The sequence below is a fragment of the Takifugu flavidus genome, chromosome 12 (assembly GCF_003711565.1).
Source record: "Takifugu flavidus isolate HTHZ2018 chromosome 12, ASM371156v2, whole genome shotgun sequence".
Taxonomy (NCBI): Eukaryota; Metazoa; Chordata; class Actinopteri; order Tetraodontiformes; family Tetraodontidae; genus Takifugu; species Takifugu flavidus.
The window spans coordinates 12,540,894-12,565,510 of NC_079531.1; the positions used below are offsets into that span (position 1 = coordinate 12,540,894).

General features: G+C 44.0%; 1 protein-coding gene and 7 non-coding genes across 9 annotated transcripts in view; 1 reads left to right on the top strand and 7 right to left on the bottom strand.

Annotated features, from left to right (window-relative positions):
- Positions 1 to 24,617, top strand: part of kcnab1a (potassium voltage-gated channel subfamily A regulatory beta subunit 1a) — a 36,203-nt gene that overhangs the window by 1,460 nt on the left and 10,126 nt on the right. Inside the window, exons 1-4 of one of the 2 annotated variants that reach the window (XM_057049102.1) lie at positions 14,291 to 14,642; positions 14,751 to 15,717; positions 21,280 to 21,323; positions 23,565 to 23,602. In XM_057049102.1, the coding sequence (XP_056905082.1) occupies positions 15,509 to 15,717; positions 21,280 to 21,323; positions 23,565 to 23,602 (291 nt within the window). In that variant the 5' untranslated portion in view covers positions 14,291 to 14,642; positions 14,751 to 15,508. Of the gene's footprint in view, positions 1 to 14,290; positions 14,643 to 14,750; positions 15,718 to 21,279; positions 21,324 to 23,564; positions 23,603 to 24,617 lie in introns of those variants that run through there. The other variant, XM_057049101.1, reaches the window with a different exon arrangement.
- trnaq-uug (transfer RNA glutamine (anticodon UUG)) lies at positions 4,817 to 4,888 on the bottom strand. The gene has a single exon. It is a non-coding gene; the product is annotated as a tRNA-Gln (tRNA).
- Positions 5,092 to 5,163, bottom strand: trnaq-cug (transfer RNA glutamine (anticodon CUG)). Its single transcript has one exon. It is a non-coding gene; the product is annotated as a tRNA-Gln (tRNA).
- trnaq-uug (transfer RNA glutamine (anticodon UUG)) lies at positions 6,136 to 6,207 on the bottom strand. The gene has a single exon. It is a non-coding gene; the product is annotated as a tRNA-Gln (tRNA).
- Positions 6,412 to 6,483, bottom strand: trnaq-cug (transfer RNA glutamine (anticodon CUG)). The gene has a single exon. It is a non-coding gene; the product is annotated as a tRNA-Gln (tRNA).
- Positions 7,461 to 7,532, bottom strand: trnaq-uug (transfer RNA glutamine (anticodon UUG)). The gene has a single exon. It is a non-coding gene; the product is annotated as a tRNA-Gln (tRNA).
- On the bottom strand, positions 7,737 to 7,808 carry trnaq-cug (transfer RNA glutamine (anticodon CUG)). The gene has a single exon. It is a non-coding gene; the product is annotated as a tRNA-Gln (tRNA).
- trnaq-uug (transfer RNA glutamine (anticodon UUG)) lies at positions 8,756 to 8,827 on the bottom strand. Its single transcript has one exon. It is a non-coding gene; the product is annotated as a tRNA-Gln (tRNA).

Here is a 24,617-nt window from a genome sequence, read left to right on the forward strand (position 1 = left end):
GTGTAAATTGAAAAGCTTGTTTTCAAAGTTTGTGCCTGACTTTAGTGCAGCCGGACAGGAACTCAGCTGACCTGCTCTGAGACACAGACAGTGGCGAGCCAGCGGGACGCCAGTCTGGCTCTGTTGGATTAACCTCTCTGAGAGCGCAGGTGGCTGCGTCACTCATTTGGTTTAGTGTGACAGAGGCGTTCACCATGGAAGAGCGTGTACACACATGTCACGCTTTACTTATTGGGTTTTCAATACAAACACAGTCAGATTTTGTCTGTTTGTGGTTTGTTGTGTGGTTGGATGTTGGTGGTGAGCTGATCACTAAACCCTGCCGTGTCTGTTGTAGCAGCCACACTCACGCAAGGGTCTCATGACCTTGGATGCCAGATTAAAGGTAGAGACACCTGAATGACTTCAGTCTGATGTCTGTCATGAAGAGCAGCTGTCACAGTTCAAAGAGCGTCTGAATCACTCCTGATTAATCGTGCACATAAAAGGCTGTCAGGCCAAAATAATGCACTTTATGTAATGTGTCTGGAGCCGCTTCAGGACAAGAGTTCAGGTGTGGGTCTTTGCTTTTTTACAGACAACTAAATATTTCCCTCAAATGTGTGATCCAAGTAATCCCCTTTTAATCTAAATAGCAGAGAGAGGCAGGTGCACGGCTGCTGGGGTCTGATCACCCATGCTCCACCGGAGAAGATCAGTTTTAATGAGACCAGCGAGGAAATAGATTAATCAAAAGTTCGTTATATTAATGGAACCAGAGCAGAGGATGCTGGGTAAAAGAGCAACAGTGAGGGGACATTTATACCTCCAGGGGGGCAGAAGGTCGGACCATAGAACATATGCCATGTGCCATGAGGGTACCTGTGTGTGCGTGTGTGCGTGCGCATGCGTGCGTGCGTACATGTGTGCGCGTGTGTAGGCGTGCATGCGTGTGTCTGTGTGTCCATCTGATTCTCATTCCATGACCTTCATGTCTTTGGAAAGCTGACTGAGTGGAGTTTGCAGCCCTACATAGGGAAAGCAACAGGGACCATTTACTGTCAGCAGGAAGATGGAGCTCTTTTGCTGAAGCCTCCTGAGCAGTCAAAGTGTTTATTCTCCAACATCTTCCATGTAAGGAGAAGTTGCACCAGCAGAACTTTATTATGCTGTCACTGAAAACACAAAAATGGCAACAGCATGCAGGGACGGAGAACAGCGAGGTCAGAATACTTGAGATCAAACCCCATGTTTGCACTCCTCTGCGTACTCTAACGTGCTGTGTGCCGTCATTGGATCTCTGCTCTTCTCCAACCAGAACAATGACATCATCCAGAGTAGTTCAAAAAGCAAATACTGGGACCAGTTTATCCCAGTACGAAGCGTGTGTGGTTTGTCTTACAGCATTAGCTCAGCTTTCACCACTCATTAGTCTGTGGAGGTCTCAGGTGTTCCTGAGAACTTTGACTGTTTCACCACAACGCGTCACCCAGAGTGATACTGGGAAAGTATACGCAGCCAGTAAATGTGTGAACTACTCATCCTTTATTCATCTTGGAAAGTGGATAAATATTTAACAGAGGAGCAGCTATCCTTATTAAATACTTAAGTGTTTGTGTGTGTGTGTGTGTGTGTGTGTGTGTGTGTTTTGACCAGGTGTTACAGTCCAGTTTAAAAATGGGAATCCTCATCTCTACATATTTTCTTGCAATCTTTGGGTCCCTGAGCTAATCACTCCACTAACACCATTGTTCACTATTGTTTTAAGGTATATGAATGTTAAAGGTGCACTTTGTGTTGTTTATGAGTGATCTGTTAGCTGTCTGACCCCTGCATACACTGTAAAATGGGGGAGCACCATCAGAATAAACCATAAACCAAAAACATAACAAACCTCCTTCCAGACAATCACTGACAAGATGGTGGGGGTGGGGCTTAGTGGGTGCAGATATAATTAGAAATTTACTCACCGAACAGTTGGACCTAGCTGAGCCATCTTAGCAACGTAGAGCAGATCCACTTTCAATTACGATGCATGTAACTGTCATGAACATGCATGCATGTTGTTTTATATTTCCTTCAAATGCCAACATAAAGGACGTCAAGCAAGATCATATAGGTCAATTTAAGCAATGATCACTGTACGCTATTGAGCGGACCCAACATATCCCATAATGCACTGTGAAGTGTAGTCTACAACCGATGCTCCCTAACCCAGCAATATCATCCTCTGCAGTTGCACAAGGAGCTTGACATGAGGTTAATTATGAATTAATAATTGAGTTAAATATTAACTGTTGTTTAGAGAGCTGGATTACTGTCTGAAGGCTAACTAGTTCACTCATCCCTGCACGCAGGATAGTGAGGAGGGAGAAGTGAACAGGTGGTGACTTTCACATAGATTTGCTCCGTGAAGGTCACTAAAATGAGTCAGGGGCCATTCTGAAGCTAAAACGGTGTTGGTACTAAAGTACTGGGCCTGGATTTTCTGTGCTGAAGGAGATTAGAGCAGGTTTAAGGAAATAAAGCTCAGCTCAGTTCCAGGGCAGCAGCTCTGCTGCTCAACAACATGTCTGTTAACAGCTATTTTCATTTTGTTGCTCAAACCCAGCCACGCATTCCTGTGGTCAGCTGTCTCCCTCTTCTCTCGCTCTGGATCACCTGGTTTTCAGCTGCTGCCCGTGTCTCTGGAACCAGACCCCTGAAGAACAGCTGACAGTAGAAGAAGATTTAGTTTTCTAGTTTCTTTGTCTCCAGCTGTAGCACTAAACTGATGCAGCAGCACTTTGTTGTCTTCTGAGTGAGGAGCCACCATCACGACAGCCCCATAGAACCCGTGATATGTTTTGGCAGCACCTCATCAGTTCTTCTGGTTGTCATGGTGGTGCCCCAATATTCAGGGGACCTTCGAAGACGATTGGCACAGTTTAGGAGGAAATCCTGATGTGATTAGGAGAGACAGTGTCTTTCCCACTCAGGACGGCGCTGCTCATCTTGACAGACGCCCACCAATGTCTGGATCCAGGTCAAGAGACAGAGCTGCAGTCTGAATAACGCCGCTGATTCAGCGGACGATAAACAACTTTAACCATATAAAGATGTTCACCAAGAACAGAGGTGGACGGCACTAAATCATAATAAGCTACTAAGAATCCTTACATTAACAGGTAAATGAAGAAACCCCTCAATTCTGAAAGATGTTTCAAAGCAATGAGAGAGAGGAGAGAGAGAAAGATGAAGAGCAGCCATGCTGGACACCTTTACAGAATATGTGGGTGAAGAGCACATGCTCACATGCACACACAAGCAGATAGACCTGCTCTGGTCTAGAGTGCTTGTTAGTAAGGCAACCACTAGGGGGAACCATGGACCCGCTGTCAGGATGAGAATTGCCCTAAAAGCATTTTTAAAAAGAACCTGAATAATTTGGGGGCAGTAAAGCTTTACCTGTGTGGTTTAGCTGCCCTATCAAGTTAATCCACTGCAGATTACTGCAGATTGCACTTTGCAAATTTAATTGAACTTTATTTAGCGTCTGTTACAATCCAATCTCAAAACACTTTACAGAAACCCAGAGCCTGACCATCGTACAAGCTTTCAAACACTTCCTTTTCATAGAAACAAACCATGAGCAGGAAAACACCTAATCTAAATCATCCTACACACAAATTATTAGGTATACAGCAAATGCAGAAGGGATCAGTGGGGTCAAAGGTCATGATGCATCTATGTCAGAAATGCGTGATGGGATATAATTTGATCAGTGTCAAAAAAAAAGAAGGTCCCATTGAGATTTGAACTCAGATCTCTGGATTCAGAGTGCTGACCATAACACCATGGAACCACAGCTCTACAAAACACATCTTCATTTGAAGAAAAGTATGTCTCTAATTTGGATACTTTTATTTCTTTGTTCATATCATGCCTGTATGGGACTGCTTGGACCACTGTCATGTTCAACCCCAAAGCCATGATCCCCTGAAGCTATCCCCAAATCTGTCTCAGGCGGAAGAGGTGAGCAGCGGAAAGACCATCAGTCGTGGGTGGTGCAAAGACCATCAGTAGTGAGTGGTGAAAAAATGTTCCTCGGGCGGTGCAAAGACTTCTGTGGTTGGTTTAAAGACTTCTTTGGGAGGGACAAGGACCTTCTGTGGGAGGGACAAGGACCTTCTATGGGTGGTGCACAGAGTTCTGTGGGAGGGACAAGGATCTTCTGTGGGTGGTGCTCACAGTAGCTCATTCGGAAAGACATTCAAATGGCACCTCAGAGCAGGGCTGTGAAACTGTGCTTTATCCTTTGGTTTTCTCAAGCAGAGCACATTACTAATATTTCATTTAGACATCAATGAGGTTGGTCGTATTCAAGGTTTGTGCTTGGAATTGTGGTTTTCCACAATAATTGGAATTAAACACTGAGCAGGAAGAGCATCATGACCAGTGACAGATGAAGTGAATAACACAGATTATCTCTTCATGTTGAGGGTAGAACAGGAAAAATGGCTGAACTGTGGTTCTCAAGATTAAAAGGTGAGGTCACATTAATTTAAATGAGTTTGGACTGTTTCACTCAAATGTTGAAATGATTGACACCTTTTATTTACTTTCTCACATCTCCTGAAACATCATGCATCTACATCAAAATGAGAATTATGCTGGTTTCACTTGAGCTTTTCTCGTTGTACTTAGTCTCAACTGTGTTCCACAGGGCTCTGTTCTGGGACCAATGCTCATCATTTACTCTTCTGCTCTCAATGATAAGGCAACAGTAAAGTTGATTGGATAAATAGAACGTGAACTCAACAATGATATCCCGAAATGGTTGGCTGAAGAATAAAGAAGGTTCCACTGAGACTTGAACTCAGATCACTGGAGTCAAAGTCCAGAGTGCTAACCATTACACCATGGAACCACAGCAAGTTTGTACACCACTCCATCAATAGAAGTGTGCCTGCATGCTGATACTTTCACTTCTGTTTTCGATTGATTCTCAGCCGTGGAACAAGACAAATTTGAACTGACCATGTCGAGACATGTGTGACAAATCTTTACCAAAAGGATATTTAGGATGAGTTAATTAAATGAAGTTACCAAAGTGATCTGACTGTCAAAAAGAGGTTCCACTGAGATTTGAACTCAGATCGCTGGATTCAGAGTCCAGAGTGCTGACCATTACACCATGGAACCACAGCTCTGTAACAAAAAGCTTCTTTTGAAGAAAAGTATGACTCTAATTTGGCTACTTTTATTTCTTTGTTCATATCATGCCTGTTTGGGACTGCATGGACCACTGTCATGTTCAACCCCACAGCCATGATCCCCTGAAGCTGTCCCCAAATCTGTCTCAGGCGGAAGAGGTGAGCAGTGGAAAGACCATCAGTCGTGGGTGGTGCAAAGACCATCAGTAGTGGGTGGTGAAAAAATGTTCCTCGGGCGTGCAAAGACTTCTGTGGTTGGTTCAAAGACTTCTTTGGGAGGGACAAGGACCTTCTATGGGTGGTGCACAGAGTTCTGTGGGAGGGACAAGGACCTTCTGTGGGTGGTGCTCACAGTAGCTCATTCGGAAAGACATTCAAATGGCACCTCAGAGCAGGGCTGTGAAACTGTGCTTTATCCTTTGGTTTTCTCAAGCAGAGCACATTACTAATATTTCATTTAGACATCAATGAGGTTGGTCGTATTCAAGGTTTGTGCTTGGAATTGTGGTTTTCCACAATAATTGGAATTAAACACTGAGCAGGTAGAGCATCATGACCAGTGACAGATGAAGTGAACAACACAGATTATCTCTTCATGTTGAGGGTAGTAGAACAGGAAAAATGGCTGAACTGTGGTTCTCAAATTAAAAGGTGAGGTCACATTAATTTAAATGAGTTTGGACTGTTTCACTCAAATGTTGAAATGATTGACACCTTTTATTTACTTTCTCACATCTCCTGAAACATCATGCATCTACATCAAAATGAGAATTATGCTGGTTTCACTTGAGCTTTTCTCGTTGTACTTAGTCTCAACTGTGTTCCACAGGGCTCTGTTCTGGGACCAATGCTCATCATTTACTCTTCTGCTCTCAATGATAAGGCAACAGTAAAGTTGATTGGATAAATAGAACGTGAACTCAACAATGATATCCCGAAATGGTTGGCTGAAGAATAAAGAAGGTTCCACTGAGACTTGAACTCAGATCACTGGAGTCAAAGTCCAGAGTGCTAACCATTACACCATGGAACCACAGCAAGTTTGTACACCACTCCATCAATAGAAGTGTGCCTGCATGCTGATACTTTCACTTCTGTTTTCCGATTGATTCTCAGCCGTGGAACAAGACAAATTTGAACTGACCATGTCGAGACATGTGTGACAAATCTTTACCAAAAGGATATTTAGGATGAGTTAATTAAATGAAGTTACCAAAGTGATCTGACTGTCAAAAAGAGGTTCCACTGAGATTTGAACTCAGATTGCTGGATTCAGAGTCCAGAGTGCTGACCATTACACCATGGAACCACAGCTCTGTAACAAAAAGCTTCTTTTGAAGAAAAGTATGACTCTAATTTGGCTACTTTTATTTCTTTGTTCATATCATGCCTGTTTGGGACTGCATGGACCACTGTCATGTTCAACCCCACAGCCATGATCCCCTGAAGCTGTCCCCAAATCTGTCTCGGAAGAGCGGAAGAGGTGAGCAGTGGAAAGACCATCAGTCGTGGGTGGTGCAAAGACCATCAGTAGTGGGTGGTGAAAAAATGTTCCTCGGGCGGTGCAAAGACTTCTGTGGTTGGTTCAAAGACTTCTTTGGGAGGGACAAGGACCTTCTATGGGTGGTGCACAGAGTTCTGTGGGAGGGACAAGGACCTTCTGTGGGTGGTGCTCACAGTAGCTCATTCAAAAAGACATTTAATGGCACCTCAGAGCAGGGCTGTGAAACTGTGCTTTATCCTTTGGTTTTCTCAAGCAGAGCACATTACTAATATTTCATTTAGACATCAATGAGGTTGGTCGTATTCAAGGTTTGTGCTTGGAATTGTGGTTTTCCACAATAATTGGAATTAAACACTGAGCAGGTAGAGCATCATGACCAGTGACAGATGAAGTGAATAACACAGATTATCTCTTCATGTTGAGGGTAGAACAGGAAAAAGGGCTGAACTCTAGTTCTCAAGATTAAAGGCTGAGGTCACATTCATTTAAATGAGTTTGGACTGTTTCACTCAAATGTTGAAATGATTGACACCTTTTATTTACTTTCTCACATCTCCTGAAACATCATGCATCTACATCAAAATGAGAATTATGCTGGTTTCACTTGAGCTTTTCTCGTTGTACTTAGTCTCAACTGTGTTCCACAGGGCTCTGTTCTGGGACCAATGCTCATCATTTACTCTTCTGCTCTCAATGATAAGGCAACAGTAAAGTTGATTGGATAAATAGAACGTTAAATCAACAATGATATCCCGAAATGGTTGGCTGAAGAATAATAAAGAAGGTTCCACTGAGACTTAAACTCAGATCACTGGAGTCAAAGTCCAGAGTGCTAACCATTACACCATAGAACTGCAGGAAGTGTGTCAACCACTCCAACAATAGAAGTGTGCCTGCATGCTGATACTTTCACTTTTGTTTTCCGAATGATTCTCAGCCGTGGAACAAGACAAATTTGAACTGACCATGTCGAGACATGTGTGACAAATCTTTACCAAAAGGATATTTGGGATGAGTTAATTAAATGAAGTTACCAAAGTGATCTGACTGTCAAAAAGAGGTTCCACTGAGATTTGAACTCAGATCGCTGGATTCAGAGTCCAGAGTGCTGACCATTACACCATGGAACCACAGCTCTGTAACAAAAAGCTTCTTTTGAAGAAAAGTATGACTCTAATTTGGCTACTTTTATTTCTTTGTTCATATCATGCCTGTTTGGGACTGCATGGACCACTGTCATGTTCAACCCCACAGCCATGATCCCCTGAAGCTGTCCCCAAATCTGTCTCAGGCGGAAGAGGTGAGCAGTGCAAAGACCATCAGTAGTGGGTGGTGAAAAAATGTTCCTCAGGCGGTGCAAAGACTTCTGTGGTTGGTTCAAAGACTTCTTTGGGAGGGACAAGGACCTTCTATGGGTGGTGCACAGAGTTCTGTGGGAGGGACAAGGACCTTCTGGGGTGGGTGCTCACAGTAGCTCATTCGGAAAGACATTCAAATGGCACCTCAGAGCAGGGCTGTGAAACTGTGCTTTATCCTTTGGTTTTCTCAAGCAGAGCACATTACTAATATTTCATTTAGACATCAATGAGGTTGGTCGTATTCAAGGTTTGTGCTTGGAATTGTGGTTTTCCACAATAATTGGAATTAAACACTGAGCAGGTAGAGCATCATGACCAGTGACAGATGAAGTGACAACACAGATTATCTTCATGTTGAGGGTAGTTAGAACAGGAAAAAGCTGGCTGAACTGTGGTTCTCAAGATTAAAAGGTGAGGTCACATTAATTTAAATGAGTTTGGACTGTTTCACTCAAATGTTGAAATGATTGACACCTTTTATTTACTTTCTCACATCTCCTGAAACATCATGCATCTACATCAAAATGGAATTATGCTGGTTTCACTTGAGCTTTTCTCGCTGTACTGTACACAACTGTGTTCCACAGGGCTCTGTTCTGGGACCAACGCTCATCATTTACTCTTCTGCTCTCAATGATAAGGCAACAGTAAAGTTGATTGGATAAATAGAACGTGAACTCAACAATGATATCCCGAAATGGTTGGCTGAAGAATAAAGAAGGTTCCACTGAGACTTGAACTCAGATCACTGGAGTCAAAGTCCAGAGTGCTAACCATTACACCATGGAACCACAGCAAGTTTGTAGACCACTCCATCAATAGAAGTGTGCCTGCATGCTGATACTTTCACTTCTGTTTTCCGATTGATTCTCAGCCGTGGAACAAGACAAATTTGAACTGACCATGTCGAGACATGTGTGACAAATCTTTACCAAAAGGATATTTAGGATGAGTTAATTAAATGAAGTTACCAAAGTGATCTGACTGTCAAAAAGAGGTTCCACTGAGATTTGAACTCAGATCGCTGGATTAGAGTCCAGAGTGCTGACCATTACACCATGGAACCACAGCTCTGTAACAAAAAGCTTCTTTTGAAGAAAAGTATGACTCTAATTTGGCTACTTTTATTTCTTTGTTCATATCATGCCTGTTTGGGACTGCATGGACCACTGTCATGTTCAACCCCACAGCCATGATCCCCTGAAGCTGTCCCCAAATCTGTCTCAGGCGGAAGAGGTGAGCAGTGGAAAGACCATCAGTCGTGGGTGGTGCAAAGACCATCAGTAGTGGGTGGTGAAAAAATGTTCCTCGGGCGGTGCAAAGACTTCTGTGGTTGGTTCAAAGACTTCTTTGGGAGGGGCAAGGACCTTCTATGGGTGGTGCACAGAGTTCTGTGGGAGGGACAAGGACCTTCTGTGGGTGGTGCTCACAGTAGCTCATTCAAAAAGACATTTAAATGGCACCTCAGAGCAGGGCTGTGTGAAACTGTGCTTATCCTTTGGTTTTCTCAAGCAGAGCACATTACTAATATTTCATTTAGACATCAATGAGGTTGGTCGTATTCAAGGTTTGTGCTTGGAATTGTGGTTTTCCACAATAATTGGAATTAAACACTGAGCAGGTAGAGCATCATGACCAGTGACAGATGAAGTGAACAACACAGATTATCTCTTCATGTTGAGGGTAGAACAGGAAAAATGGCTGAACTCTAGTTCTCAAGATTAAAGGCTGAGGTCACATTCATTTAAATGAGTTTGGACTGTTTCACTCAAATTTGAACTGACCATGTCGAGACATGTGTGACAAATCTTTACCAAAAGGATATTTAGATGAGTTAATTAAATGAAGTTACCAAAGTGATCTGAGTGTCAAAAAGAGGTTCCACTGAGATTTGAACTCAGATCGCTGGATTCAGAGTGCAGAGTGCTGACCATTATGCCATGGAACTACTTCCTGGACAACTTTCATGTTCAAACCCAAGGCCATGGTCACCTGAAGCTGTCCTTAAATCAGTCCCACATGGTCGAGGTGGACAGTGGAAAGATCACAACTTTTTATTGAGCACAACTTACAATATTTTATGCATACAACAACTGAGATTAAGGACTAAAGAAGATGTTGCCAAAGTTTCTGCATTGTGGACGAAAGCCATGAGTATAATCTCAATAGGTACAGACAAAGCTGACGGGGTGGGCATATTTAAGAGCCATATTGAAGTTATTAAATATAGAGAACCGGGGAGAATGTTACTCATAGATTGTTTTTATCGGAATATTAACTTGAGAGTTATTAACCTGTATACCCCACCCGACAACACAGCTAAAGTAAGGATTTTTAGGAAACTACATGAGCCGCTAATGGTGGAATATTTTACTGTTGTATGTGGCGATTTTAATGCGTATACAGACGGAAAGGATAGAATCCCTCAGCAACCCTGTAGAGGCAGAAGTATAGTTTATGGTTATGCAGTTCATATTATTAAAATGTGTTAAGAAAATGCATAATTCAATAATATAAGCACAGAGAGATTTAATAGTTAATCATTTCATTTATAACTTTATAATGGTTAAAAGGGTTAAAATGTCTAATTGAATTCATGTTGTTATGTGATTTCGTATCTGTTGATAAAGTTAGTGCTGAAGTTTGAATGTCACGTGTTTGAGCAGATTCCGATGGGGAGCAGCAATAATCAGAGCAGCACGTAGGAACCCTTCCTCTCCAGACCCGTTATTTTAGAGTGATTTCACAGCAACACTTTGAGCATTTGCACTAATATAATAGTCAGAAATGAGGGATGTTAGTGTGCTGTGTTCATATTTTCTTTAAGTAGCATCACATGCTTTATTTCCTCCTTTTTCAATCTCAGAGAGTTTTTGATTATTCATTGCTGTTAACTTATAGTTGTGAAGCTAATAACATGTTACCTCTCTGTCCAGCAAACACAGCAAATAACTTTTCATCCTGCTAATCAGAGCGTGGTGTTGAAGAGCCAGACGGTGTTTTTAATGTAATCCATTTAACACAGTGATGATCTGTTCCGAGTGTCTCTGCCTCCCTCTCAGAACCAAACATCTCCTCAGACATGCAGGTGAATCCATGCAAACACCCACCGTCTGTTCTCTCCGACAGCTACACTTTTATGACCCCCGTTCACTCATGGACAAGTGTATGATTATCCATGTTCACAGCCTGTTTCTGCACTGATGTCTTTGCTGTGACCTTGATGTGCACGTCAACACCACTTACTCAAATATTCAACAGGCCCAAAAGCACCACGTTGTTTAGCAGCTAGACACAGATTCACTTATATTGCTTCATCCTTTCACTGCCTGGATGTCATCTGGCATTGGAACTCCTGTCTGGTGTTTTATTATTGCTGATTTTTCCCACACACTAAACGCCTCCATACCGTTTCCATAGCGATGCTGTTGCTGCGATGACCGCTTTCCCTTGTTGGTACCCCTCTTCACTGTCAAGTGTCCATTTCTGGAGACTTGCTAGCAGAAACACTGGTGCAGGCAGTGGGTGTAGGTGCTATTAACAGGGTGGCAGCTTGAGAGCTGCTTCATCATGAAAAAAACCTGAGACAGAATTCCGGTTTAAAGACAAAATTTGTCCTGGCATGAAAAACTGGCAATCAGGATATTTCAGCCACTTGTTGTGATTAAATAACTCCAATAATTACAGAAAACATCATAAACCTGTGAAGTTCATGTGGATGATGGTACATACACCTGCATTTCACTGACCCTTTACCAGACCTGTGTGTAAAAAGGTCGTGACACTTTGAGCTTTCTGGTGTTTTCAGCTGCATCATGTCCGAGCTGTAACATAATGCTCCTCTGAGGACACTGGCATCAATTAAATGGACACGTGTGTGTGTATGTTTATGTTTCAGTGTAACTCCATATGTTTAAATGATCACATATATTTGATTTGACCTAAGGGGCAGATCATCACTTTCATTATTTGTGAGCTCTTCAGGATGGTTGAGTTGATGGCGGTAATGGTGAAAATGGTAGTGATGGTGACGGTGGTGGTCGTGGTGAAGATGGTGGTGATTCTGCTGTTGATGGTGTTGGTTAAATGTGTTGTTAGATTCAGGCTTGTTTGATGCAACAAACAGACAAATAAACCCTATTCAAACAGACGTTCGTCAGTTCACACTGAGTTTAATCCATAAAAGTCTCTCTTGGGCTTCCCGTTCAAGCGGCTGCCTGCTTAGAAAGGGAGATGATGGTGTTGTTGACATCACAGTTTCACATGAGTGACACCAGCATGGTGGGAACTGGTAGCGCTGACATGGTGAGTCACGGGACTGAATGAGAACGGAGCCAGAAGACATCGTTGGGTGACACCTCAGGGCTTTTAAAGGGCGTCATTCTCGAACAAGCCAATCACAGTCCATGACGCAGCACCTATTGAAACGGGGAAACACAAAACACGGGGGCGAGACAAAACAGAACCAAACGCGCAAAAGTGCGCAGAGCACACAGTAAAAGCAAACTAAACAACATAACTGGGATCGTGACACGTGTCTTTGTGGGTGGATTTGATAGGCAGTGTCTGTATCTCTGTGTGTGTCCAGGTGAAGGATGTTTTACTGAGGGTCACTGCATATGATTGACTATTGACTCACCAACACGTTCTTTGACCTGTAGCCTCAGTCTTTACTGAGAGAATATGCAACAAGGTAAAGTGAAAGTGTGTTTGTAACCTGCATGGAGGCAGGAGCCAGATATGGTTTGGGTGTGTACTCACTGTGCCTGGGTCTCAGCATGTGTGACCCATGTGCTACCACGTGAGAACATAAATGGCCCTATGCAAGGTGTAGGTGTGCTGGGTGGATGGCACCGGAGCGCACAGTGCAGACATTTTGATTTTGTTGGTGCGCCTGTTGTAAGTGCAGCGGTCCCCTGTTTGGATTTCAATGATCTCTGCCTATTCTCTCCTCTGCCTGTCCTCCCCCTTCTCCTCTCTCTCTACCCAGCCGGCCATCAGCAGGAGGGTCCCCCTACATGAGCCGGATCATGCTCAAGGTTTCTTCCTGTTAAAGGGGAGTTTTTCCTTGCCACTGTTGCTTGTTTGGGGTCAGGCCCTGGGATTCTGTAAAGCACCTACAAACAGTTTTGATTGTAACAGTTGCTATATAAATAAAGATTGATTTAATTTGATTTGATTCCATGCTGCCAACACTGCTGCACAGATGTTGCATTCTTGACCTGAATCAGTCTGTCTGTCAAATGGGTCCACTAGTGCATGGAACAGCTGGAGCCACAACCTGAGCCAGCAGGGCCATGGATCCAGGTCCCACTGGGAAACTGCAGATGAGCAGCTAAATCCTTTCACCAGGAAAGTTGCATTGTCATCAAAGCTGTGTTAGCATTAGCTGTAAGGTGCTGTTCTACAACAGGGGGTTCTTCAATCACCACCATCCTGTTAACTGGCTTCAGCAGGCAGGTCATGGACTTCAGCTGATGCAGCAGAAGAAAGAGCAATGTGCACGCAAACACAAGGACAGAGTCGGTGCTGCGTTCAGACTCATGTGGTGTTTCATAGTAGCTGCTTGTAAAACAGGAGCACAAACACAGATAATCAGGGATAAATTGCTGAAAACACCAAGAAAACAGCAACACACAGAATTTCCTCTGTGGAGGGAAACTCACGAAGATTCAGATAAATGAGACTTGAGACGTTCGTTTGGCTTTAGGCTGAGATGTCAGCCTGTAAACGGTGGGTCAGTCAGTGAAACAGGTCCGTAAAGGTTCTGACCTGCGTTAGCCCCAGCACAAACTATCACCGAAACAAATTGGGCTAAAGTGAGCCAAGCTAAGCGAACCCGAGATAAGATAACCTCTATTTCAGGGATTTAAGGCCTTCTGTCAAGTCGACATTAACTACAGTTGGGACAGTTTTCTAGTTTATGAGAAGCTCTTGAAGATTAATGATGCTTCCTCAACTGCATTATGTGAGGGGGGGGGGCAGAGGGAGAAGAGAGAAAAAGAGGAGCGATAGAGGAGGCAGAGGGAGAGACGGGGGAGAGGGACAGAGAGGGAGGAGAGGAGAGAGGGAGGAGGGAGAGGAGGGGAGAGAGATGGAGAGAGAAGAGGGCAGAGAGAGAGAAAGGGAGGAGAGAGGGAGCAGATGGAGAGAGAGGGGGGAAGAGAGAGGGGGGAGAAGGAGAGAGACAAAGAGGGAGAGAGTGAGAGAGGAGGGGGGATTTAGAGACAGAGAGGTAGAAGGAAGAGAGAGGGAAGGAGGGGGAGAAAGAGCAGAATTCTGTTGCTTTTCTCTTTTTTTGTCCTCTATTCCCCCCCAAATGATAGTGAGAGGGGATTTGCGTGATTTAAAGGATTATACATATGATATAAATATGTTTCTTATTTTCTTTATATAACTCTTCACATATTTGTTTGCATGCATATTATTAAGGGGAGGAGTTAATATCAGAACTGGCCAATAAGAGCAGTGAAGAGCAATCCATCCAGCCAGCCAGCCAGCCATCCATCCAGCCATCCATCCAGCCAGCCAGCCAGCCAGCCAGCCAGCCAGCCAGCCAGCCAGCCATGTCTGGAGGACTGATGCTAACAGGCAGCAGTGCTGGATGTGAGTGATCTGTCTGACCTCACATACCTGCCATGACTCATGTAACATATTGCAACATCTGGACCAGTTCAGCACATGATACACAGATGAAATATCTGAATCCCACAGAGGTGTGGTGCTGTTCCAGTGAATGACGGATGCTGAACCGTTAATGAGGAGAAGATCAGTGCAGAGCTGAAGGGGATCCATCTCCTACATATGGCTGGTCAGAGAGGAGAAATCGGCCTCCAACTCTGGCAGAAAGCAAACATCACAGCACAGGAAGCAAAAGGGAAGAAAAGAAAGTAAGTGGGGAATGATAGTGAGAGAAAAGCTTTAGAGGAGAGGAAGATAGAGAAGAAAAGAAATGTCAAGATGAAAAAAGTGATGGTGCACCCTGCCAGGACCAGAGGATGACTCCCACTTTCATCCTTCCTCTGCATCACTCTCCTCCCCCTCTGTCAACATCATGCTCTCTCTCTCTCGCTCTCTCTCTTCCCTCCCTCTCTCTCCCTGGGTATCACTTCCATTTCTCTGCCTGCTCTCTGCACTCCTCCTTTGCTGACTGTGGCACTGCAGCTGAAGCCGCTTTGGAAACTCAGTGTAGATCAGTGTCAGTGGAGGAAAACAGGAGGAGGGATGAGCTGGCTGATCCCTCCGCTCAGTGTCACACGTTCTCACCTTTGACTGCTTCTTCTACAAAAGGAGACTTGAATACAACAAATGGAATAACTGTGGTTTTTGCCTGTTCTTATGTGAAGAAACTGAATATTTGAGAGGAACTGAGGAGTTTTAGAGGAGAAAACTGTGACCCTCGGAGTCGCTGATCTGAGAGACTTTGAGGACAGACTGAGTGTCTCCCTCTGCCTCCTGAGTGAAGAGCAGCCATGCAGGTGTCCATCGCCTGCACAGACCACAACCTGAAGCGGGGCAATGGCGAGCACAGCAAGCAGAACGCCACCAGTCCCAACGTGGTGAACCAGGCCAGGGCCAAGTTTCGCACTGTGGCCATCATCGCTCGCAGCTTTGGGTCCTTCACACCACGTCACATCTCCTTAAAGGAGTCAACGGGGAAACACACGGGGATGAAGTACAGGTGTGTGACAACTGCAGCATTTCTTCTCTTCTTTCCTCACTCTTTTATTGCTCCACTCCATGAGAAGGATTATTTCCATATTCCTCTGTTGCCAAGCAGTGATCAATTGTTTCTGAGCCAGTTCTCATCTTTCTGCTCTTATTTATCATTTCATTTGTTTAAATTATCCTCATATGAGGGGAAAGTTTACCTGCAGCCAGTGTGGAGCTCCAAACCTTCTCATTATCGCCTCACAAAAGATCTCCTCTCCTCTCTCCTCTCCTCTCCTCTCCTCTCCTCTCCTCTCCTCTCCTCTCCTATGGAAGCTTCATTTCCAGAGCTCAGGCTGGGAGATTGTGACATATTTACACATATTTCATTTTTTTCTTGCACCTCTTCTGTCCCAGAAAGCTGCTGTGACATCAGCGGCCATCAGAAAACAGCCAAAGCTGCCATAGAGCCTCACATTAGAGATGTTACTAGACTATAGAACGTGGTTGTCAGCGGTCTTGTTGTCATGGAAATAATTGTCACTCACAGAGACACCAGCCTCTTCGCTGCTTTCAGTGGTGGATGTCAAACATTGTCCGGTTCTTCCTGTCAGCCCGTCATTAAATGTTTAGCAGGCTGAAGGTGGTGAAAGTTCTTCTGACATTAGAGGAAAGGAGGCTTCTGGGGGCAGGAGAAAAAAGGCACCTCCTCCACTTCTCTTTGTCCAACTTTCCTGTGTTGAACTCAGAGCTCAGATGGAGTTTCACGTGAGGATGTTTGATTCTTCCAGTAGCTTCCAGGTGAAGCTTCAACTCAGTTCAACTGGTTGGCTGCTGTAATCAGTTGATCGAGTCCGATCAAGAGCCTGAGTAGATGTTTTAAATTTTAATGAGCCCAGACCACAGCAGAACAGCAGGCTGCCTGCATGCATGCTGGGGGGTGGAACGAGTGTGATTATGGTGCACGCATTCTGCATCTTAGTTCTGACAGCTCAGCAGGAACTATTTTCTGACTGTGTGGTGTTTGTGTGGCTCTGCTACTGACAATTACTTCACTTTCAGGCTGGAACAACTGGTCAGAGCTGACAAAGCTCATAGGCAGTAATGAGGAGACCCACGGCCGGCATGGTGCTGTGATTAGTGAGCAGTTCTGCTCCTCTCACTCCCTCCCTGTGTGATGGAACGAACCAGAAATGAAGGTTCTTGAGTAGAAGAGTCCAACACATGTGGAATGCAGCTCCTATGGCCTGGTCATAGTCAGGTAGCAACATTCACGTCTCCCAGTCTGCCCAGTCAGGTAGCAACATTCCAGTCTCCCAGTCTGCCCAGTCAGGTAGCCACATTCCAGTCTCCCAGTTTTGTGTTTTATCTGCTGGATGGAACTTGCCATGGCCTTCAGTTGCTGAATTTAATGAAAACCTTGGGAAGTTCTGCAACCTTAACGGTGTCTTCTGAAGTGCACGTATGCTTCCATCGCTTTGGTCCTCAAATTAATTTCTTGTGCCAGGAAACATTTGACCTTTTTGGATGCAACGTTCTTCAAATCAGTGTTTGATGGCTTTGCTCTGACTGCTGCCATACTGGTTTAAATAATAAATAATATAAAATATAATTTAATATAAATACTGATTAATCCGTCAGCTTCAGTTTATTCATGTCTTTAACATTCAGCAACTCGGTCCTCAAAGTGCATACACTCCGCATACACAGTATGGCCGCAACCACACACGCCCTGAAAATGAGGGTGATGAAGATGATTTGTCTGTCAGCAGCCCTGACAGAACAGGTAAATTCCAGCTGCAGCAAAGTCAAGGGTGAAGCTAGCATGCTGCTAAATTCATTTTAAAACTTACTTTTTAAAGTTACATCACTGTTGAACCAGATCAATTTATCTTGTATTGCTATTGATTTAACTCTTCTCTCTGTGTGTGCTGATGGTCTGGATCTGGGTCTGGGTCAGGATCTGGATCTGGATCTGGATATGGATTCGGGTCTGGGACTTGCTCTGGCTCTGGCTCTGGCTCTGGCTCTAGCTGGGTCTGGGTAAATGTTTTGGGTAAATGTTTGGATACATATGTTCAGTACTGCTGTGAATAATTAAATTAGACAATAGTAAATGTTGTAGCAGAACCTGAGATGTAGTCCAGAATGAGCTGGTCCGGAAAAGGAGTCGATCCAAGGACGATTAGCGTGTGTCAAACTGTGTACGTCCGTGTGTCTAATTTGGAGATCCAAACCAGCTCATAATAAATAGTCCACAGCTTTAACCAACACATTATCTCAGCTTGTTGCTATGGTAATTATGTCTGTGGCTGCACCACACAATCACTCAGGTTGAAACACCTTAAACAAATGTGCTCACGCACATGTGCATGAGCTGGAGGCGATGCTACTGAAGCCATAAAATTTAGTGGGGGGACTTTTTAAATGGTTAGGTCAAACCTCTGAATCTGTTTTTTCCCCTCAAGAACGTGTTTTGATTTTTAAAGGTGTATTTATAGCTGAAGGTCTTCATCATTTCCATCTGTCAGATTTGATGAATGATGCTGCAAGATTAGGTGGATTATCAGTCCCAAGATTTAAATGCACAGTCTCACTACTCTCATAATGTTATAGCTCTTCTTTCTCAGGGACTCTTCATAAAGGTTTGATATGAGTTGGTTCAGTTAGGGATGATGAAAGGAGTGGATGGAGGGATGAAAGAGGGGTGGAGGGAGAAATGGAGTAGCAGAGAAGTGTCGAATGTCTGAGCCATTATAATGGTGATGGTGCTCCTGTTACCCTGAACCCTGAACACAATCATAAACGCAGATCGTTGGTCAGTCTGTCTGACGACAGGTGCCCCACACTCAGGTGCTCATCACCTGAGTCTTTGAGGTGAACTCTGGACCAGTAAACTCCTGTAAGCCTGTGCTGGAATTCTGCACAAAATCCATGTCTTCTGATAGTTTATCTGTTGCCACGGCAGTGGGACCGCAGATTACGCTAATACGTTTCCAGATAATGTAATGGTCCCTGCCAAACATGCCGTCTTCTTCCAGCTTTCATTAAAAGAGTGTTGGGAAAGCTGTTGGGATTATTCTGCCCTGTGGCAGCAGAATGACTGAAAAAGGGTTACACACCAGCAACTTTTTAGCTGTTTGAAGGAGACACGTCCACGAGTTCACTGAGCACAGTGAAGGGTTTATGCTGCTTTATTGATTTAACAGAAATTTAACGGAAAAGTGATGACAGCAACACTCCCAGAGACGGAGCGTTGTTATGCTGATAGGCCCTGACTCTTCTACACTGAGACAGCCCAAAACAGTCGGACCAGCCTGGAGGCTCCAGTCAGCACAGTCCTGACAGTCATGTCAGTCCAGGTGAATTACTCATCTTCAGGCCTCACACATGACTCAGGTCCTATGGCTGCTCTCAAATAAGCACAATAATCAATCATTCACCAGCTGAAGAGCATGTGTGTGTATATGTGTGTGTGTGTGTGTGTGTGTGTGTGTGTGTGTGTGTGTGTGTGTATGTGTATGTGTATGTGTATGTGTGTGTGTGTGTGTGTGTGTGTGTGCTGATGTGTGTGTTCTCCCGAAACTGTGACTCTGAACATGGACTCATCCAGGTCTTCCGGGATTAAATGTTCACATGAGCAGAAAATCAGCTGAGCTCAGCTATAGTGTGAACCAGTTTGAGACTGGGAGCCTTTAACCCCCTCTTCAAACCAATTGAGTTTCCCCTCCTCCTAGAAAAAAGAACAGTTCTGCAACAGCCTGAAACACTGTTCTGTAAACTGCAAATGTTAATGTGACATAAACACACAAAAGAGAAACATCAAGGATCCTCAGGCTTGCAGAAGAGCTTACCTGCTAGCTGGAACTGAGTTTGAGTCTGAAAGGGTAGTGAAGAGCAAGAACAGCAGGAGGAGACTGTAGCGGTAGAATTACATAAGCCTGCACAGTGTCAGAAGTACAGCCTGAAGAACCGGGACACTTGACAACAAATAGATTTAAGACTTTGTCTGATTCAAAGCTCAAACCTGAGCCATTTCAGCCCACACTGCCACTCTGAGTCACCGCAGCCCCGCACACTCGTGTCCTCCTGGAACTGTTGCTCTGCAGGCTGTTACACACAAAACTTGCCACAATCCAAGGTCCATCAACAAGAAGAACTGGTTCATTCTCACTAAAACAGAAATCAACTAATGCTCCTTCATCTCTGAGTTCCTTTCCTTAAAGGTTGTTTCATACACTAGATTCACCAGCCACACACCTGTCCATCGGTGAATGACTGTGCTACTCACACTCAGCCTACAGCTGTAGGATTCCACAACACCATTACTACCCTGAGGGCTGGTCTTACTGGGGACAGCTTGTAAACTCTTTGTTCCATTAACAGGTGTGAATGCAGTGATTACTGTATCATGAAAATCGTCATTTGTTAACAAATGTCCTTTTCCTGCAGTTGTTTTTACGTCTGTAACGGTGTTTGTGGGTATTGCGGTGACAGTGTTATATTTTCTGATGAGGTGTGGTACTGCAGATGATGCTGGACCAGCTGTGGGTCAAAGACCAGACCATTCCATCGTCCCTCAGAGCTGAGAGAGTTGGAAGACAAGAAGACATAAGGACACAAAGCTCTGATCTAGATCGGTTTTCGACCTAAATGGCAGGAACAGCCCAGGCTAACGTGTCAGCTCAGACGTTTCTGCTTATTACATTAGTCTATTCAAGTATTTGCGCAGACTTCTGTGTGTGGTTTCTCGAGTGGGGACAAACTGGTTGGTTCCTGGCTGTTTGTCCTGTCCCTCCTTGGCTGTTTGTCCTGTCCCTCCCTGTCTGGTTTGTCATTTTTACCACCTGTCCATACCCTCTTCTCCTAATGTTGGTGGATCCCTACTAAGTGTTTAATGATTCCTCTGCCTGTCCTCAATGGTTCTGTTGAATGTGAGCTGATTTGGCAGCTGTTATTACCTTCTTAGCTGTTATTACCTCCTGGTTCTGTAGCTGTGATGATGCCTTGCTGAACCAGCAGTTCCCTGGATGAGGACTCTGAAACGTTTGTAGATCTGACCTCCTTCTGATCCAGGGTAATCTCACCGGTCCTGGAGCAGCAAATGGGTGAAACTTCTCAGCTTCCTCTGTGGATATTTTAGAGGTCAGAAACAATCTGCTGCTTCAGCCAAAATGGATTTTCTGAGCGTGACTCGACTCTCAGTCCCAATTAAACATATAGGCAATAAAGAGAGGCTGCAAATCACCTTAATTCCATCGGTGCTCAAGGACATCTGATACTGAACTTTTTCCTTAAAGAATTTATGTTGATAAGGGAATAATTTTCTTTAATTGTCATTATTTAAATGAATGTGTGTGTGTGTGTGTGTGTGTGTGTGTGCGTGTGTGTGTGCGTGTGTGTGTGTGTGTGTGTGTGTGCGTGTGTGTGTGTGTGTGTGTGTGCATACTGGCAGACAAGTCAATGTTTGTTATTTAAACTCTTTATTATTGCCTGTTTCTAAGGTCACATTAATAAGATTAAATGTTCTTTTGGGTTATTATTGTTGGCCTGAATGGAGGAACAAAAGAATCATTCATGATTTTCTCTACAGGAATCTTGGGAAATCAGGACTCCGAGTATCCTGTTTAGGACTGGGTGAGTCGCTCGTCTCACAGATTTACCCACGATCCACGTGAGACATGTCAACCTGACACCAACTCCACTGAAGTCGCCTCAACCTGTCACACACCTGCTTTTCCTTGACAAGGGCAGCCTGTGAGTGGTTGATTGTCTGCAGAATGCAGATAAAAATCACCTTGAATCACCATTCACGACATTAGAGATGTTTTTATTTTCAAGAGGGGCCTATTTAAATCCACAGCCTTGGAGGTTAGGTCTGTCATTTTCACCCAGTCCAAAATTTCCTGTTCAGACAGGCTCTTGATTTTCAGAAAAGGTCGGAGTAATGCAAGCTGTCCACCACCTGCTGTTCCCAGTGTGACACTCCACTCAGAGGGTTAGGGTTAGCCTGGAGCAGATGCAAGGATCTAAGGCTGAAACCTGAGTTTAAGCAAAGAATTAGACCAAAACTGACACCTTAGATCTTAAAAGCTCTCCTCCAAGTCTTTTTGACTCTGGGCTTCTCGCTGCTTGACACTAACAACCGTGTAAAAGGAAAATGAGGTCTGAATAACTGTCCAGAGTTCAGGCTGCAGTGAGCACTCTTCGAGTCCAGCCTCAGTAATTGTCACATTTTAACCAATATATAAATAAGCTGTCCTGTCATCAGTGTTTCTGGCTGTAAAATGTCAAACTCAGCAATAACTATAATAAGCTGCAGGATTTAATCCCATCTTCAAATGAGCTGAGTCATCTTTTGGCTTCAGTTTGTCTGCTGCTGGACAGAAGTCCAGCTCCAGATGTGCAGTAAGGAAATCAAACCTCAGAAGAAACTCCAGCCTTGGTGAGCAGCTTAGTTAAACTAGGAGAGTGTAGTTTATCAGCATCCATGCTGATCATCATTACCACTGGTGGAGGTTAAACTTTCCCTCCCAGTACTGCCTCTTTATGCTTCACACAATCCAAAAAAATTACTCTTTCATGATGCAAAGCAATAAAAGCTTCCATTTTGTTGAAAAGTTGAAAGAGAGCACAATAAAAGACTTGGATTCCTTATTAATCACAAACCCTCTGGCAAATCATAAATAGGATTCACTTCACTATTCTACACTTGTAAGACAGGCGGAACGTTAATATTCATGCAAGGCCTATAAAACTGTTCACCCCCTGGATGTTTCCCTTTAGTTGCTTTTGTACATAAATTCATGGTCACTACAATTTTACTGACCTAGATTTGCCATGAAAAAATATTCTTTCGTGTCAAACAGATTTTTACTAAATAATGTCAATGAACTAAAATTCGATAGTCTTAAAAGAGTGTTTTGATTAAAGGTGATCCTTTTCATGTTAGTATTGAATAGCAGCAGCAGCTCTGTGAGGACCAGCATGTGTCTCCATCAGGCTGGAACATCTGGACAGTTTTTCCTCTGTTCTAAAGTAGCAGAACTACTGTCAAGCTGCTTTGGGTGTGAACAGCTCTGTTCAAGTCCAGCCATAAGTTCTGGCTTGGATTCATCTGTCAAGCAGCAAAGACTGAGCAGCAGCAGCAGCAGAATGGCAGCAACAACAGCAGCAGCAGCAGCAGTGGTAGTCGCAGCAGCAGCTAAAGCATCAGCAGGCCCTTGAGTTATTGTCCTGATGGAAGTTTATATAAGAGATTCTGAGTGAGATAACAGAATCGTCTCTGTTATAGAGCTACAGGCTCTTCAAATGCTAGCTGCTCCAACAGATCTGCTCCTTTATTTTTTCCAGACAGACATCTCAGTGATCAGTAGTTGTGCCAAAGTTAGTGCAGTTTATGATGCTGGTGCCCTCCGCAGAGTCCATATGAAAATGACCAATCAGAAAGCTGGTACACTGGCAGCAGGATCGTGACACAAATCACAAATGACAACAATGTTTTGACTTTGTGTCAGCAGAGCCCAGAAAAACCAACCAACCAACCACACACACACACACACACACACACACACACACACACACACACACGATCTTGCAGCTGAGTATTTACGCCCTTGATCATATGATGTGACTCTTGTTAATATAAACCAACTTTTCAGTTCATTTCTTTTTTGTTCCTTTTTACATTCTTTTCTGGCTGGGATAGATTAACAAGCTCCATTCTTCTCTTTTTCACTGGTGCAGTTTCAGCTACAGCAACTACATTGTTAAGACAGGAGCAGAAACCTTTGTGTTATTGATGCAGTGCCTCAGACGTTCCTACACGCTCAAACACAAGCAGCGGTTCACAGCGGTTCTTCCTGTCTCTGTCTGCAGGTACGTGGGTGACGTTTGGAGGACAGATATCAGATGAGGTAGGACAAGCGGCTTAATGGTACATACGGTGAAGGAATAAATGTCCAAAAGATTGAACTACACGTTTAAATTCTCTCACACAAGAAATCAACATGATCAAAATTTCTTATTTCACAGGAAATAAAAGATCTGAGGATGCAGAGATTCAGATCTGCTGCAGAGCTGTAGCTTGAATGTTGTCATGTATTGTTGTGTGAGGACACAGTTAACCTTCTGGAGGACAGACAGCTTTAAAGCCAACAGGCAAAGTTTGACTTTATGTTCCTCCATTGTAAAGAAAGACTTCTGTTTCCAAAAACACCCCAGTGGCGCAACCCTTCAAATGTACATAGACTTAAATCCCCTTTACACATGATGATCACCTCTAAGCTGCTCTGAAGTTGCTACTGGCCCCAGTTAGCTCACAAACACAGTCACACACACACACACACACACGCACGCACACACACACACACACACACACACACACACACACACACACACACACAGAGTTTAGCAGTGACACTTGGGGAGAAGAGCACAAAGGTCCCCCTGGGGGACACATGGGCAGCAACCTTACATAACAGCAATATTAATGCTCACAGCTCAGCCCCCATCCTCTCGGTTATTCTGAATGTCACCAGTTCAATGTCACTGGGACCTGCTGGTTTGCTGCATCACAACCTAAAATTGGACACATTAGTGGTAAAGTTATCAAACAGAGATGTTTCAGTGCTTGACCCTCAGAATTAAAATTCAAATATTGTATCTTTAAACCTTTTGAACCTGAGCCTGACTGATGGTTCCTGAGGGTTCCCATCAACTGTGTCGCAGGATGGATGCATGGACAAAGATCTAACAAAGGGGGATGAAAGTGCTCGGAGCCTATAAAGTCTGCTTTGACCTCCTGTGTGTTGTCTTTGAAAGCTTCTATAACCCCACACCAAGTCCCTCATGACAGAACAGTCGGCCATGGTTGTTAAAATCAGATGATTTCATACGATTTACCTTAATATTTATCCCACATTGTGATAA